At 64.0% G+C, this 16,502-nt stretch overlaps 1 protein-coding gene across 4 annotated transcripts; it reads left to right on the top strand.

Annotated features, from left to right (window-relative positions):
* The first annotated feature begins 860 nt into the window (after positions 1-860).
* STAT3 (signal transducer and activator of transcription 3) lies at positions 861-13,665 on the top strand. 4 transcript variants are annotated; one of them, XM_080633295.1, is made up of 24 exons: positions 861-954; positions 5,296-5,445; positions 5,962-6,106; positions 6,249-6,347; positions 6,734-6,829; positions 6,914-6,995; positions 7,356-7,450; positions 7,607-7,758; positions 8,117-8,275; positions 8,379-8,471; positions 8,628-8,687; positions 9,337-9,366; positions 9,474-9,567; positions 9,652-9,699; positions 9,825-9,908; positions 9,997-10,095; positions 10,180-10,315; positions 10,507-10,559; positions 10,645-10,739; positions 10,945-11,084; positions 11,414-11,629; positions 11,780-11,822; positions 12,095-12,207; positions 12,285-13,665. In XM_080633295.1, the coding sequence occupies exons 2-24, from the start codon at positions 5,318-5,320 to the stop codon at positions 12,338-12,340; spliced, it is 2,316 nt and encodes a 771-aa protein (XP_080489421.1). In that variant the 5' UTR covers positions 861-954; positions 5,296-5,317; the 3' UTR covers positions 12,341-13,665. The 4 variants fall into 4 exon arrangements, with proteins under 4 accessions (XP_080489421.1, XP_080489419.1, XP_080489418.1 ...); XM_080633293.1 differs by having other exon boundaries at positions 876-954; positions 5,299-5,445; positions 11,414-11,626; XM_080633292.1 differs by having other exon boundaries at positions 876-954; positions 5,299-5,445.
* The last annotated feature ends 2,837 nt before the right edge of the window (positions 13,666-16,502 follow it).

Raw genomic sequence — 16,502 nt, 5'->3', positions numbered from 1 at the left:
GAGGGGCGCGGGAGGGCCCCGATCGTGCCCGTCCCCATCTCCTTGCCGGGCTCGACCCTTCCCGGGAGCGCTGCCGCTTCCCTCCCTTCGGAGCCAGCGTAACCCCATAGATAAACCCGCTTCTCCCCTAAGCGTCATGTCCCGCTTATCGTCTGCTGCACCCGGCCTGGCCCCGGGGCTCGACCCGGTGTCCCGGTAAAGCCGTCCCAGGGCAGCGCGGCCGCAGCCGTTGTTCCCGAGCAGGTGGCGTTTGCGGGCAGCCCCCGGTCCCCGAGCACCGGCTGTGCCCACGGGGAGGCGGTTCCGGGCCCCCCCGGGCCGTTTCCTCGCAAGTTCCCCCCTTCCCCGGGCCGGGCGGGCGCGGCCGGACGAGCCCCAACGCTCCCGCGGCTGCGTCCCGGCGAGAGCGCGACAAATAAAGTCTCTTTTCTAAACCACCCGCGTGCGGCCTCTCCGTGCACCGGCCCGGGGGCACCGGAGGGACCAGGGACCGCGCCGTCGGAACTCAGGAGCCGCCAGAGGTCGGCGCTGCCCCTTTAAGAAGCGGTGGCGGTGGCGGCGGGCCGCGCCGTGACGTCACGGCGCTGCCCGGAACTCAGCTGGGTTTCCCGCACGGCCGTTCCCGGCAGCCGCTGCCCCCCCCGCCGCGCCGCCCCGCGCCGCTCCCTCCCCAGCGCCTCCCTGCGGCGGGAGGCGGTGCCATCCGGGAACAGCCGTCACGGGGCAGCCCCCCGAGCCGCCGCGAGCCGTGACGTACTGCGCGGCGGCCGCTCTGATTGGCCGTCAGGGCCCGTCCCTCGCGGGGCCATAGGAGCGCCGCGTCGCCATTGGCTGTGCCCGGAGTGACGCAGTGGGGCGGGGCCGCGAGGCTGCAGGTCCTCGTCACTCGGGCAGGGTCCGGACGCGATCGTCGCCGGCACCGGGAGCCGCTGCCCCGCCCCGCCGGGACCGCCGGTGAGCGCGGGGGGGCCGGGGCCTTTGGCGCCGGGAGCGGGAGTCGGGGCCGCTGTACCCCGGGGGGGGGGGGAGCGGGGCTGAGCCGGTGGCGGACGGAGCGGGCCGGGGCGCGGAGCTGCCTCCGGTCCCTGTGCTCGCCGGTTCGCTTTGGAATCCCGGCGGCGGGGCTGAGCCGAGGCCGCCGTGCACCGGCGCCGAGCAGCATCTGAGGGCAGCACGGGTCGTAATCAGGGCAGTGATTAACCCAGTCCTCCCGCAGTAACGGGGGTTCAGCTCCCAGGGCTCTCGGTTCCTCCCGGTGCGGAGCCGGGTCTGTTCCCGCACAGACCCTACTGAGGGGTCAGAGCATCCGGACCAGAGGAGCTGCGCCCCGGTGCCGTGTCCGTGGTGGGTGCTCACACACCCCTGTGTCCTGGCTGGGGTTTAACTATGGGCTGGACCCTGGGCTGGAGCAGGGCTTCGGGTAGGTCCTGGTGCCGCCTGTGAAATGGTGAGGGGTCATTTCATCAGCGTGAACAAGACTGACACCAGAGGAGGGTCCTGCACCAGCGCTGGAAGAGCCCGGCTGACGTCTCTAGTGGAGCTTTAAGCCCTTGCACAGAGCTGCTCAGCAGTGCTTTGGCTGGGTGAGCATCGGGCAGGGGCGATGCAGTGACCGAGGAGCAGGCAGGGAGCAAGGTGTGCCCCAGGTGAACATGGCCCATGGGTGGTGGAGCTGCCCAAGTGCTCTGTGAGGGCTCTGCCGGCCGCTGCCCTGGGCTGTGCATGGCTCCTGTCCCTCAGGCTGCGTGTGCACCCCCCTTCTGCCTCTGCAGGGCACTGGCCCTACCCGTGTATGGGGCAGGGCAGCCAACCCTGCTTCCACCCTGGAGGTGATCACTGGCACTGCCCACTGCACTGGAGCCTCTCCTGCTGCTCCCACAGGGGCAGGAGGGGTGCGTGCTGGGGATGGGGACAGGGGCAGTGGGAGCTGGGATGGAGCCTGCAGGAGCTGCGATGGGGAACAGCCATGGGTGGTGCGTGGGTCGCTGGGGAGCTCTGCCCCGCACTGTCACCTCTTCTCCTTTGCAAATCCCGGCGTCGCTGCTCGGTTTTCCCACCTCTGGGGCTGGCTTTGAAACCGCTCCCGAGGAGCTGGAGCCAGGTCCTCCCAAAACAGCCCTTGCAAAGCGCTTGTGTTGCCCGGAGCCATTCGCTGCTTTGGTGGAGCGCAGTTGTTCATCCGGCTGCGGGTGCGTGTGTGGGAGCTGGGCAGGAAGGCGCTTGGAGTCACGGCAGCCGCTTGGATCCGAGCGAGGCTGTGATGCTCCCACTGGTGATAACTGAACGTGACCTGGGCACTGCTGGCAGTAACGGAGCTGGGGACGCTGCACAGCTTGGGCCCATTGTGCTCTGCCCTTGGCGGGGAGCTAAAGAAAGATGAACTTGAGCTCTTGAGCTACTTTTAGCAGCTTTGCTCTGAGCTCTGGAGCTTGCATCGTGCTGCGCTGGGCCCTGGCTGGGTTGGGTGCTGCCTGGCTCTGCTCCAGAGGCTCACCACAGAGTCCAGCACAATCAGAAAGGATCGACCCTCAAATCTCTCAACCTGGTCAAGGCTTCCCCACAATGGGGCTACTGAGGAGAGGCTCCTGTGCGGGGCATCGGGGCTGATTAGATCCCAGTTTCCCTCATGCTGGTGACTGCATCAGTAAGAGCATCACAGGGACGCTTTCCCCCCTTTGATGGGTGCTTCAGGCTGCCCGGCTGCCTTCTGTTGATGCTGGAGGCACTGGAGCTCGGTGCTGTGCTCCAGGAGGCAACATCTGCTCTCAGCCCAGCTTTAGGCTGTTTCCTGCTCCCAGCTCTGATGGGCTGCAGGCCCTCCCCAGGGCTGCGTTGTCCCCCTGCCACCCACTGCTGCCTCGCTGGCCTGAGCCTGTGTTCAAGCCAAGCCCATGGGGAGCTCTTCCCATCTGCAGTGCATGGCTTGGCCAGGGCAGGCTCCGCTTGAGCTCAGCGTGAGCTGCTGCTGCTGAGACATCCCTCGAGGTGGGACCGGGATGCAGCGGAGCCCCTGCCCCGGGCTGCTGCTCCCGGTGGCCCCGGGGCCGTGCTCTGCAGCACTTCCTTTGCCTCCCGGGTGCTGGGGGCAGCTCCTGTCCCCGCACGCTGGGTCTGTCTCCAGGGCTCAGTGCACGGGGCCGGGGCCTGGCTGGGCACCAGCTTCCTGCGGGTGCAGAGCATGCGCTGAGCGGGGCCGCAGCGGCTCCTCCTGCGCTATTTGTGGCAGTGAGAAGTGGCCGATTCCTGTCCAAATGCCACGTGGCAGCGCGGGGGGCTCCCTCCTGGCCTGGGGGGCTCCCATTACTGCCCTGAAGTACCCGGGTTGGGGCTTGCTTGTAGAGGATCTGCGTGGATCAAGGGTGCAGTGAAGTGGCTGCTGCAGCCCGAAGGGGCAAAGTCCATCTGTGAGCTGCTCCAGGAAGACGGCTCCCCTTGATGGGGATCCAGCGGCTCCCCTTGATGGGGATCCAGCGGCTCTGGTCCTTGGCTTGGGGCTGCAGCAGCCGCTGCTATGGTGCAATAGGAAGTGGGGAGGCTGAGCTCACCGGCCGGGCAGGGCACTCTGGTGCCATGTTGGTTTTCAGCCCTTGCCCTCTCCAAGCATTTGTGGGGCTTCCCCCCAGAAGCACCGTAAGGTTCACCCTGTACCAGGAGCACCAGGACTGTGTTGGAAGCTCCCCACATGCTGCTGCCAGCGCTGCTGCAGCCGTTCAAATGGCCAGCAAAGAGCTGAGCCCGCAGCAGGATGGGGCTTTGATGTGATGCCCAGTGCAGAGCCCTCATCTGGGGCCCTGTCGCATCAATCCAGGTCTTGCCCTGAGGCTGAAGGAGCCTCTCTTGTTTACAGGGTTTTGCCAGGGCCTCCCTTTCATGTGTTGCTCCACTGAGAACAGGCTTGGCTCACGTGGTCCTCCCTGAGGATTGCACCACGGGTCTGCTGTTCAAGGTTGATGTCCTGTGGACGTTGCTCCTGTCTCTGTGGCTGTGAAGGTCTAAACCCCTCTTTAAGTCCATGTCAGGTGCCAGTGTCTGTCCTGTCCCTGTGCCTCAGCCCACAGGAGGATGTTCCCTCCTTTCTCTCCTTGCACAAAAAGCAGCCAAGGAAATGGGGAAGGAGCAATGGCCACAAACTGCACCTCACAGGGCGCTGGTGCCAGTGTCCGGTGTGACCCTCCCGTGCTGCGCCAGCACCCGGCCCTCCCTCCTCACTGACAGCTCTGCTGGCCGGGCCCTGCTCCCTGCCTCCCATCCCATCCCCACACCTTCACCCCCCCCCTTTGCCGTCCCCCCGGCTCCTCGGGGGGCAAACGGCTCCCTGTAAGGAGGTGCCCTTGGCGGCGCGGGGCAGAGCCGCCGCTCGCTGCCCCTCGGTTGCTTCCATCCCTTCACAAGTCACTGACCCGCAGATTGCTCCTTCCTCCTTTCTGCTGCTTCCTGGCAGTCTCCGCCTTCCCCTTCCTGTAAGCTCTGCAGCTCCTTCCGTGCCTCCCGAGCACAGCAGCGCTTGTGCTGCCCGCCCGGAGGCTGCCTGGAGATGCTGGCACCGCATTAAAGCCTTGTACCTGCCACTGGTGACCTCCAAGACTCCTCCTCCTCGGGGTAGGAGGTAGGAAACCTTAGGGGAGAGCTTTGCTGCCGCAGGCGCTCGGGAATGGTGCTGTCCTGGGGTGCTAACCAGGCTGAAGCGAGCCCAGAGCTGTGTGCCTGTGACCAGTGCAGAGCGGTGCAGCGCTGAGCTCTGCTCTCTGACCTCACGGGTTCCAGGTGAATGTCATGAAGGGAATGAGTCAACGTGGGCTTCATTCAGCTCTGCAGCTGGGGCGGCTGCTCTTGGGGGGCAGAGCAGGGCAGGGGCAGCTCCCTCCGGTGCTGTCAGGGCTGAGGATGAAGAGGGTTTTCCCATCGCAGCCAGATCCGCTCCTTCCCACCCTCCCCGAGGTGTCTGTGCCGTTTCTCCCGCTCCAGGGGTGCAGTTCCAGGCTGTGGTTCCACCTTCCCCAGATCCGGCTCAGAGGCACAAACCGGGGCTGGTCCCAGGGCTGCTGGCTCCGGATCCAGCTCCTGGATGTGTGATGGGTCCCGCAGGGACACCGGGCTTGGGCTCATCCCTTGGGCGATCTGGGGACCCGGAGCTGCGCCAGTCCCTCGGCACTGCCGGTGTCAGCCCTCCCGGCACCACGTGTCCTGCCTGTCTCCGGTGCTGCCCTGCCAGCAGCAGTGGCCATGGCTGGGTGTGAACCAGTGACAGGAGGAGCCTGCAGGCCCCGGTGTCAGCTCTGAGTGTGCCCTTCCCAGCAGGTCTCCGGAGCTGGCCAGGATGGCCCAATGGAACCAGCTGCAGCAGCTCGACACGCGGTACCTGGAGCAGCTCCACCAGCTCTACAGCGACAGCTTTCCCATGGAGCTCCGGCAGTTCCTGGCCCCGTGGATTGAGAGCCAGGACTGGTAGGTCCTTGCGGAACGCCGATGCGAGGACTTTGCTTGGGATGCCCACCCTGGGTGCAGCAGGCACTGGGTGATGTGAGGAGCTCTATTGCTTTCCCTGAGAGGTAAAGGGGAGCAGGACTCGGTGTGCATGGTGCAGACCCCAGGTCAGGGGAAGGGGGAGCTCCAAAGCAGAGGTGTCCCCATCCAGGGCTGGCTGACATTGACCTCTGCTGTAAATGAGCTTGACGCAGAGCACCGGTTCCTGGATCCCATCCAGAGAGCGCCTGGGGCTGGTGAGGTGCTTGGGTGCTGTCTCCCTGGCTTAAGGCCACACTTTAAGCCCAAGTCCAAAAGCTCCTCATCGCCCTGCCCACAGGCACGATCCGAGGGCTTGGTTCAATGACGTGAAGCAGGTCAGGCCTGCTCCTCCCATGCTGCGGTGCAGGTTAGGAAGGTGGCTGGGGGTTAAACTGTGCCGGACCTGCCTGCCCCTTCCCCTGTGCCAGCACCCAGGGCTCTGCCCTCCCTGCGCAGGGCGTACGCTGCCAGCAAGGAGTCCCATGCCACGCTGGTGTTCCACAACCTGCTGGGGGAGATCGACCAGCAGTACAGCCGCTTCCTGCAGGAGTCCAACGTCCTCTACCAGCACAACCTGCGGCGCATCAAGCAGTTCCTGCAGGTGAGATGGGAGGCGCGGGCTTGGCACCGGTGGAAGTCTGGTGGCTTTTGCGATCCGCAGCCGTAAAGGATGTGGGGATCCCAGGGGTTAGGCTGTGCCTTTGTGCCTGCTGACCTCGGGGCTTCTTTGACATCTCTTACAGAGCAGGTACCTGGAGAAGCCGATGGAGATCGCCCGCATCGTGGCTCGCTGCCTGTGGGAAGAGTCCCGGCTCCTCCAGACCGCGGCCACCGCAGCCCAGGTCAGTGGCTTGGGGGGGTGTCCTAGGGCCTCCACCCCAGCCCATGCAGGACTCGGTGCTGCAGCTGCAGCTCCCCATGTGCTCCCTTCAGCAACAAAGCTGCTTTGTGCTGAGGGGTGGTTTGGCTGCGGTGGGTGATGACTTCTGCTCTCCAGACAGCAGCTGCTTCCCTCCAGGATGCAGCCTGGGTGGCTCTTTGTGCATCCATCTCTCCTCTCACCCCTTGCTTGGGTGCACTTTGCTGTGCAGCCCTGCAGCTAATGCTGCAAGGGAGCAGCTGCACCGGCTTTTGTTAATGAAGAGGATGGAGACCTGCAGCACCTCTGGGTGCAGGCTGGGAGGGGAGCCATGGCCCTGTTCTCATGCCCTCCTTGTGCCCTCCGCAGCAAGGGGGACAGGCCACTCATCCCACAGCAGCTGTAGTGACAGAAAAGCAGCAGATGCTGGAGCAGCATCTGCAGGACGTGAGGAAGAGGGTGCAGGTATGTGTGCTGCGTCAGCACCTTCTCCTTTCCCCACCGCAGTGATTCAGTACTTTGAATAAATGCGCATCTCTTGCCTTGCAGGATCTGGAGCAGAAGATGAAAGTGGTGGAGAATCTCCAGGATGACTTTGATTTTAACTACAAGACTTTGAAAAGCCAAGGAGGTAATGGAAGCTCATTAGCACCTGGTGAACCAGAGTGTGTTCCTGCACGGAAACATGCTGGAGGGCATGTTCCAGCCCTCCCAGGGCCTCCTCCCCAAGTCAGAAGGGTGGCTGAGGCTCAGGGCATTTGCATGGCAATTGGAGAAACCTCCTTTGTTTCTGCCACTGATTCTGCCTGCGGGGGTGCTGAACCAGAGCTCCGCTTGTGAGCGAAGGAATGGCTTGTGGAGGTGATAGTGCTTAACTGGGGAAGGCTTTCTAAGCTGCCTGCTCTTTGGAGGTTGAAGCGGTTTGTTTGCGTGATGTCGGGTGGGTAGGAGCAGTCGCTGCGAGTGGCTGAAGCCTCACACCTCTGCACAGACATGCAGGATCTGAATGGAAACAACCAGTCCGTGACCCGGCAGAAGATGCAGCAGCTGGAGCAGATGCTGACGGCGCTGGACCAGATGCGACGGGTACGTGGTGGAGCTGGTCTGGGGATGCCCTTTTCCAGGAGGCTGGCTTTGGTGTCCCTGCATGGCCAGAGCTGGGAGCGCAGGCCTGTGGGACCCTGCCTGTCTGTGGGTGTGTAACTCGGGGGGTGATGGAAGTTCTGCTTTCTGCCTCACCAGGGCATTGTGAGCGAGCTGGCGGGGCTGCTCTCAGCCATGGAGTATGTGCAGAAGATGCTGGCGGATGAGGAACTGGCGGACTGGAAGAGGCGGCAGCAGATCGCCTGCATTGGCGGCCCCCCCAATATCTGCTTAGACCGGCTGGAGAACTGGTGAGAGCTGCCTGGGGCTGCAGCAGGCCCTAGAGAGGAGGCATTCCAACCCCTGCAGTGCACATGAGCTCCTGCCTCTGGAAACAGCCTTGCAAATGGGCTTCTGGTGCCTGCACGGGGAGATGTAACCCATGAGTCAGGCTGATCCCCAGCAGTGGGCATTGGAATGGTTTGCCCCAGGCCTGGGGGGTTTAAGGCTGCTGTGAGAGGTTCCAGGTGCGTCTCTGCAGAACCTGGAGGTTTCTTTAGTAATGTGAGCCCCAGGCACGTTCTGTTCTCTGCTGGTCCTGTCTCGCCCAAGCAAGGGCAGAGAGAGCTCTGCAGCCAGAGCTAACGCTGGTTCCTCCTGCTCCCCTAGGATAACCTCTCTTGCCGAATCGCAGCTACAGACCCGGCAGCAGATCAAGAAGTTGGAAGAGCTGCAGCAGAAAGTGTCCTACAAGGGTGACCCCATTGTCCAGCACCGGCCCATGCTGGAGGAGCGGATCGTGGACCTCTTCCGGAACCTGATGAAAAGGTGCTGATGGTCCCTGCTCACAGGCGCTGGCTGGAGAGGGGGGCAGCGAGTGGCCAAATCGGGCCCGAGGTGTGAATGTGGTTCTGATGCCTTTCCCCTGCAGCGCTTTCGTCGTGGAGCGGCAGCCCTGCATGCCCATGCACCCCGACCGGCCCCTGGTCATCAAAACCGGGGTGCAGTTCACCACCAAAGTCAGGTGGGTCAGTGCCCTGCGGCAGGGAGAGGTGGTGTGAAAGGTGCTGCTGCTGCTGCTGGGGACACCAGTGCTGCCCATACAGCAGCTCTGCAGCCTCTGCCAGATGCTGCAGTGAACTGGGGTTGTGCAGGATGCTCACACTCTGCCCCTGTGCAGGTTGCTGGTCAAGTTCCCAGAGCTGAACTATCAGCTGAAAATCAAAGTCTGCATCGACAAGTGAGTCCCTTGCTCTGATCCTGCTGGTGCTGGGGGGAGTTACTGGAGTGGGACTTATTCTGCTCTCCTTGGGTCAGGCTCCATCCCTGCACCGAGTATGATCCTTGGTAGAAGGGGGGGGTGTGGGGTGGTGCGGGGTCCTGAGGGTTCATTCCCATGATGGGGGACAGCTTGGGGGCTTGCGGGACTCCACGCAGTGATACAGCAGCCCCGCACACCAGCTTGTCTGCACCAGCGTGGGAAGGCCACGGCCACGAGAAGAGAACGTTGCGTGGAGACCTCAGAGCAGCCTTCCAGTATCTGAACAGGGGCTATAAGGGTGCTGGGGATGGACTCTTCATCAGGGACTGTAGTGACAGGACAAGGGGTAACGGGTTCAAACTGAAACAGGGGAAGTTTAGATTGGATCTAAGGAAGAAGTTCTTTACTGTGAGGGTGGTGAGGCACTGGAATGGGTTGCCCAGGGAGGCTGTGAATGCTCCATCCCTGGCAGTGTTCAAGGCCAGGTTGGACAGAGCCTTGGGTGCCATGGTTTAGTGTGAGGTGTCCCTGCCCATGGCAGGGGGTTAGGAACTGGATGATCTTAAGGTCCTTTCCGACCCAAACCATTCTATGATTCTATGACCGCCGTCTCTCTCCCCTTCCCTAGGGACTCTGGGGACGTTGCAGCACTCCGGGGGTAAGTGCAGCGGTTTGGGGGTTTTCCTGGCTTCCTTTGGCAAAGCTCCCGCTGGCGCATCCACTCTGGACGCGCCGTCAGCCCCGCTCTGTCTTTCCTCTCTTGAGGTCCCGTAAGTTTAACATCCTGGGCACAAACACCAAGGTCATGAACATGGAAGAGTCCAACAACGGCAGCCTCTCGGCTGAGTTCAAGCACCTGGTAGGTACCACAGGCTCTTGGGCTGCTCCTGGTGCGGCCACGCGCTGTCACGGTGTCACCACAGCCCATCCCCTCTGCCCACAGACCCTGCGGGAGCAGCGCTGCGGTAACGGAGGCCGAGCCAACTGCGATGTGAGTGCTGGTGTCCTGGCTGGGGAGCTCTTTACCAGCAGCTGGGCCCCTTCCACCCAGACCCGAGCTGCGTGCGGGGCCTGATGGCCAAGCGCCTGCGTGCTCATTGTGTCCCTCCACCGCAGGCCTCGCTCATAGTCACGGAGGAGCTGCACCTCATCACCTTCGAGACAGAGGTGTATCACCAGGGGCTGAAGATCGACCTGGAGGTGAGCTGTGGGTTCCTGCCTGCGCTGCCATGGGTGCAGGGGAGCCCTGGGAGATGTCCCAGCCTGTGGTCACATCCTGTCTTTGCAGACCCACTCGCTGCCTGTGGTCGTCATCTCCAACATCTGCCAGATGCCAAATGCCTGGGCCTCCATCCTGTGGTACAACATGCTGACCAACAACCCCAAGGTAGGGCCTGGGACCCGGCTGGAGCAGGACCCGGCCCTGCTCCTGCCCCACATCCTGCTCAGGGCTCTGTTTCCCCTTGTGCAGAACGTGAACTTCTTCACCAAGCCCCCCATCGGGACGTGGGACCAGGTGGCAGAGGTGCTGAGCTGGCAGTTCTCCTCCACCACCAAGCGTGGCCTCAGCATCGAGCAGCTGACGACACTGGCAGAGAAGCTTCTAGGTAACCCGGTGTGTGTGTCCCTGCGGGGCTCATCACTCGCTGTAGGAGCAGGGCTGGGTGGTTGGGAGGGGAGCTGTAGTTTCGGTTCCTGGTTCTCTGCCAAGCAACACAAACCTGGGGCTGTTCCCTGGAGCTGGTGTCTTTGGAAGAGCAGCTCTTCCCTAAACGTTGATGCTTCTGTTCTCTGCCAGGCCCGGGTGTGAATTACTCCGGCTGTCAGATCACCTGGGCCAAGTTCTGCAAGGTACAACCCCCTCCCTTCTCCTGAGCACCTTCCCTTGGCTCTTCCCTTCCTCCAAGGCTCACAGCCTCCTTGCCCTCCTCCTCAGGAGAACATGGCTGGCAAAGGCTTCTCCTTCTGGGTCTGGCTGGACAACATCATTGACTTGGTGAAAAAGTACATCCTGGCGCTGTGGAATGAAGGGTGAGCATTGGCCCAGAGGTCCTTGGTTGGGCTGGGCCTTGGGCAGGGGCTCTCCTGGGAAGCGTTTTCTGTCTCTTGGCTGGGTCAGAGCAGAACCCCTTGGGGATCCTTGCACTGGGGTGGCTCTGGTGGTGGCCAGGCCAGGTCCTGCCTGGTTCAGACCCTGCTCTGGTAGCCTGACCTCTCCTCGCTTCCTGCTGCCCAGGTACATCATGGGCTTCATCAGCAAGGAGCGGGAGCGAGCGATCCTGAGCACCAAGCCCCCGGGCACCTTCCTGCTGCGGTTCAGCGAGAGCAGCAAGGAGGGGGGCATCACCTTCACGTGGGTGGAGAAGGACATCAGCGGTGCGTGGCTCCCCCCTCGCTGCCCTGGGTGCCTGGGGCTTGGACCCTCCTCGTGCAACCTCTGTTCTTTGCCCTTGGCCTGGCAAGCACCCTGCCTAGGTTCGCTCTCTGAGCCTGGGTGCCCTTTGCTGGGTGTCCTTGCCCGTGTGCCACCCGTGTGGTGCAGCTTTCCATGGCACTGAAAGCACTTGGCAGGTCCCTGTCCTGCCCCGCTCTGCTGGGTGCGTTGTGACATTGAGCATGGCCCCAGGCTGCTCCCGTCCCCGCTGCCCCTGGGGGGTTTGGGGAACGCGGGTGTCTTGCCCCGTGTCAAAAGTCTCCTTGTACAGGGAAGACCCAGATCCAGTCCGTGGAGCCTTACACCAAGCAGCAGCTGAACAACATGTCATTCGCCGAGATCATCATGGGCTACAAGATCATGGATGCCACCAACATCCTGGTGTCCCCCCTGGTGTACCTGTACCCAGACATCCCCAAGGAGGAGGCGTTCGGGAAGTACTGCCGCTCCGAGAGCCAGGAGCACTCTGAAGCTACGGACTCAGGTAGTTGTTGACTTTCTGTGCTCCCCGTGCCACTGGTGGGGGCTGGACCCCGCCGGGCACAGCCATGGTGCGGAATGAGCAGGGGGTCCCTGGGAGGCAGGCAGGGGATGGGTTCCTCCTTGGGTGGCTGCTGATGAGGCTGCTCCTGCGCAGGTGCTGCTCCCTATCTGAAGACCAAGTTCATCTGTGTCACCCCGTGAGTGCCCCTGGGACTGCCTGTGAGGGCTGGGGGGTGTCTGTGGGCTCAGCCGTGCCGGGGGGGGGATGTGGATGCTGTCCGGGTGCCGCTGGGCTCCTCTCTGCCCGCGCCGCAGCCCGGCCTTCCCCTCCCGGGGCCCCTTTCCTGTGTGGAGCTCTCTGGAGCGGCTCTGCCGTGCCCTGGGGCCCGTCGGGGGGCAGCGGGGGTGTCGGAGGGCTCCATCCAGGCCCTGAGCCTGGAGCTTTCTCTGCTCTTCCTCCCTCGCGCAGCACCTCCTTCAGCAACACCATCGACCTGCCCATGTCCCCGCGCACCCTGGACACGCTCATGCAGTTCGGCAGCACCAGCGAGGGAGCGGAGGCCAACACCGGGGGGCAGTTCGGTGAGTCCGGTGGGGCGCGGCGCCCGGGGGGGGGACCACGCACGGGTCCCGTAACCTCCGGCTGCGTCTCCCCGCAGAGTCGCTGACCTTCGACATGGAGCTGACCCCGGAATGCGCCTCCTCCCCCATGTGAGGTGCTCGCCAGCGCCTGCGGGACCCCCAGGACGTGGCTCCCATCCCCACAGAGCCCCCCCTGGTCTCACTCATGGATGCTCGGGGCCGTTCTTCAGGAGGAGCTGGGTCCGGGTCCTCACCACGGGGCCCTTGTGTGACCTGAGTGCTCCCGGGGCGGCCCCGCTGCCTCCGGGGGGGGATGAACCTTTTCTATTCCCTTCCCTGCCCGTTTTTTACTCTTGGTTTGCTCATTCAAGTGCCTGTTCCCCTCCGCCTGCAGCCGCCCTTTGTACGCCCGCTTCTGCAGCCCCGGCCCTGCTCCCTGCTGCTGGAAGCTGCTCTCCTGCCTGGCCGAGGCCAGCAGCCCATGGACGCTTCAGGGGCCTGGATTTGCCCCCACGGGGCTGGTCCTGGCCCCAGCCCCGGTTACCTGCCCTGCAGCAGGGGCTCAGCGCGTGGCTCGGAGCTGCTGCCCATGGGCCTGCGGGTGATGCTGGGTGCGCTCAGCCTGGGCTTTGCCAGGAGCAGGGGATTTCAGGGACCTGTTCTTGCCACCAGCTCCCTGCTACGGGTGCTGAGCTCCGGTGGGGACAGCCCTTTCCCTGCGGTGCAGAGGCTGCCCTGAGGCAGGGCTGTGTCCCGAGCACCACTGCATGCTTGTGAGCAAGCAGCATTCACATCTTGGGTCGGTTCTGGGGTCTGGGTATAACCACAGTGGCTGCCCCAGCCGTGGCTCGCCCTGGGGCCAGGCTGGAGCAGGCACTGCCCCGTTGGACCTGGTGGAGGACAGGAAATGGAGCCAATGTGATGGCAATGGAGGGCCTGGCCCAGGTCTTCTGCTCGGGCATGGCCGGTGCTGTTGCAGGCAGTGGGGTTGCAGCTTGTGCCGGTTGTGCTGGAGGTTTGGCTGTCACTGCTAAGGCAGGAGGGGGCAAGAGCTGCAGGGAGCAGGATGGACCTAGGGCGAGGAACCTGGTGTCTCTCAGCAGAGACACGAGTGCAGCACGGGGCAGGTTTCCTTGCACAGGGGAGGGGGAAGCTGCCCCGTGTGGGGTTGTAGTTACCAAAAGGGGGGAGCCCTCCTACCCTCCAAGTGAGGAAGAGGAGGGAAAGCTGCCCCCCCCCCGAGCAGGGTGTGAATGGGGCCGTGGGTAACAGCAGCGGCAATGGAGCCCTGGCAGGGGGTGCAGGACGGAGCCAGCCCTTTGGCTGCGTGCGGGCAGGCTGAGGGCTCCGTGCCCGCGCGGTGCCTCCGGTGGCACCAATCCTGTACAAAGGTTTATTTTTGGTATATTTTATTGCTGTACCGACCGGCTCTGACGTTCTCCACAATAAAGGCTCTGAAGCTGGTGCTGGGCCCCGCTCCGGGAACCGGGGCCCCCGTGGGCCCTGACGTCAGCCTGCGGTTTGCTCCGCGCTGCGGGGGCCACAGCTCGGCCCTTATCGGGGCTCGGCAGGGACCTGCTGGGGCGGGGGGCACCGGGGGGGTGGCACCAACCACGGCCCCTCCGCTTGCGTCAGGGAAGTTCCAGTGCTGGGCTGGGAGGATGAGGCCGTGGTGGTGCCGGTGCCACGGCTCTGCCATGGGGCTGCCCCATGGCCCCGGGCACAGGGGCTGGGGCAGGGGGGGCTGTGTGCGGCTCTGTCCCACCCATGTCCTTTAACCCTGGTTGGGGCAGCAGGGCCCAGGCTCTGCAGGGCAAAGTGAGGATGTGCCGGGAGCAGCCGGTCCCCAATGTGCTGCCCACGAAGCACCAGCATCACCTGCAGAGCCTCCATGGCAGGGTTTGGGGTCTGGTGAGGCCAAGAGGGAGCTCATTGCTGTCAGCACAGGGTGTTTCCATGCAGGTCCTGCTCAACAACCCCCCATGCACCCCGATGGAACCGACTGCACTGCTTGAGGTGCTGGAGACGGCCTTGGAGCATCCTGCCGGGGTTTGAGCTCAATGCTGAGGCCATCTCCTGCGCCTGCTCTGGGAGCCAGCCCCACCAGGACCCTCCATCCCCCCATTAGCCCCAGCCACGGCTCTGCACGGCGCTGGCAACCCCATTGCTGCGCCCGAGGCGGCCGCTGGGCTCACACGGATCATCCCCCCCATTCCTCACACGGGAACCTGCCCCAGCCCAGCCCCAGGGACCCCTCTTCCCTTCCCCTCGGTGGTTCCCAGCTCCCCTCCGCCAGCTGCAGGATGGGCTGGAAAACCCCAGACCGAGGAATTTTCCTACCCCTATGCAAACCCTGGGGTTGCCACAGCCGTTTGCAGTGGGGAACACGGCGTCCTGTCCCGCGCTCCTGCAGATAAGTGCTTGCTTATCTCCCTGCACCCACACGCCCCGCTGCATCCCTGTCGGAACCTGCCCCGCTCCCTGGGTTTACCCGGGGGGCCTGGCCCTTCCCTCATGGGGTTAATTTGCCGCTGATCTGATCTGATCTTGGGGGTTGCTCTCTGAAGGCTCCCGTTGGCATCAGGCTGGGCGAGTGCCGCGGCCTGATTTGCAGTGGAGGAAGGTCCCTGTGCCAGGCTGGACCCTGCAGCGCCGGGCACTCGCCACCAACCTCATCCCCTTTTGCTGCCCCTGGGCGCTGTGGGATTGCAGTTGTTTGTGGCTCCAAAAGGAGGTCACAGGGTGGGTTTGCTCCTTCCCCTGCACCATGGCCCCCCCGCAGCGCAGCGGGGATGGTGTCTGAGCCAAGCAATGGATTAGGGGTCTCCGGATGCAGATAAGCCGCTTGGGATGCAGATGGGGATGAATGGGGCAGCTCCCAGGGGAATGGGGCAGCCACCTGCCAGGGATGTGGGGACCCGGAGCTGGTGCCCCTTGTGGGACCGAAGCCCAGGGTCCTGCTGGCTCCCAGCCACTGCAACGCTGACCGTTCCCTAGGGATGAACCCGCAGACAGGGATCAGAGCGCGGCAGGACTCTGCCCTGGCCCCAGCTCCCGCAGTCCCCCTGTGCCCAGGGCTGGCTGCAGCCATGAGGTGCTGCTGGTTTGCCAAGGGCCACGTGTGCTGTGGTCTCCTCCTCCATCCTTCCCCTGTCCGGTGTGTGTGGCTGCCAGGGGGGAATGGGAATGGTGGCTGCTCTGCTCTGAGCACCCAATGAAGCCTCCTCCTCGTCACTCCCTTGTCAAGGGTGGCTTTGGGCCGAGCTGCGGAGCAGGAGCCATCGATGCCTCCCAGCACTTGTAAAACAACAGTCAAATATTGCATCACTCGAGCAGAGCAGAGCCAAGCAAGGTCCCGGTGATGGCACCACTGCCAGCTGTGCCAGAGGTCAGACCCGCAGCACAGCACGGTCCCCAAGTGCCACCATTGCCAGCCCCACTGGCAGCTGCCATGCCCGGGGGACACAACCTGCCTGTGCCCTGCTCATCCCATCCTGGAGCCGAGCGTGGCATCTGCCTGTGCCAGCACCAACGCCGGCGGCTCACCCTGCCCATCCAGAGACACGGTTTCCTTGGTGTCTGTTAGCACCACACCGCTGTTAGCAGAGGCAGGAGCCCCCTGCATCCCTCTGCCTGCCCTTCATCCAGGCACATCCACTCCACTGGAATCCCACCAGCGCGGGGGGGGGTGAGCTGCCCCCTACTCTTGTCCCCAGAGGCAAGCCCCTGCTCCGAGCACAGGAGCCAGACCCATGGGATGTGCCCCACAGCGGTCCCTGCCTTTCCCACTGGGCTTTCCCCTCCGAGCTGCCCGGTCACCATCGCTCCAGCTCAGCCATGGTGGGGGCAGCGCCCAGCTCTGGCACATTCGGGGCTGTTCTCACTTTTAGGTTCCTGCTTTCACTCCCTTCCTGCTTCCTCCTCAGCCCCGGCTGCTGATTCCTATTCCTGCCGCCTGGCCCTACCCATGCTTGGCTGTGCCAGCCCACATCCCGCATCCCGCATTCCGCACCCCGCACCCTGCATCCCGCACCCTGCATCCCGCATCCTGCATCCCGCACCAGAGTGCAGGGACCCCGGCTCTCCCTGCAGAGGCTTTGATGGCGCTGGGGTGGCCGCCGCTGAACCGGGCTGACCCGAGCAGCGTGTTTATGGCAGGAGCCGGCTGGGACCGAGCGGTTACTGTGGCAACCCAGGCTCTGCGCCGGCGAGGGATGCGCGGCTGCACCGTGCGGGGCGGGGGGACAAGTGCTGCCCCTTGAGCCCCCCCATGACCCAGCCTGCCCCAGCCCCAC

The sequence above is a fragment of the Psittacula echo genome, assembly GCF_963264785.1.
Source record: "Psittacula echo genome assembly, chromosome: 23".
Taxonomy (NCBI): Eukaryota; Metazoa; Chordata; class Aves; order Psittaciformes; family Psittacidae; genus Psittacula; species Psittacula echo.
This window is presented reverse-complemented; position numbering and strand designations above follow the sequence as displayed.

Bases quoted from the DNA above. Each gene is read 5' to 3' on its own strand.
- STAT3 (XM_080633295.1), top strand. From the start codon at position 5,318: ATGGCCCAATGGAACCAGCTGCAGCAGCTCGACACGCGGTACCTGGAG. The intron at 9,700-9,824 runs GTGAGTGCTGGT...CCTCCACCGCAG, and splicing joins GAGGCCGAGCCAACTGCGAT to GCCTCGCTCATAGTCACGGA. The intron at 11,823-12,094 runs GTGAGTGCCCCT...TCCCTCGCGCAG, and splicing joins AAGTTCATCTGTGTCACCCC to CACCTCCTTCAGCAACACCA.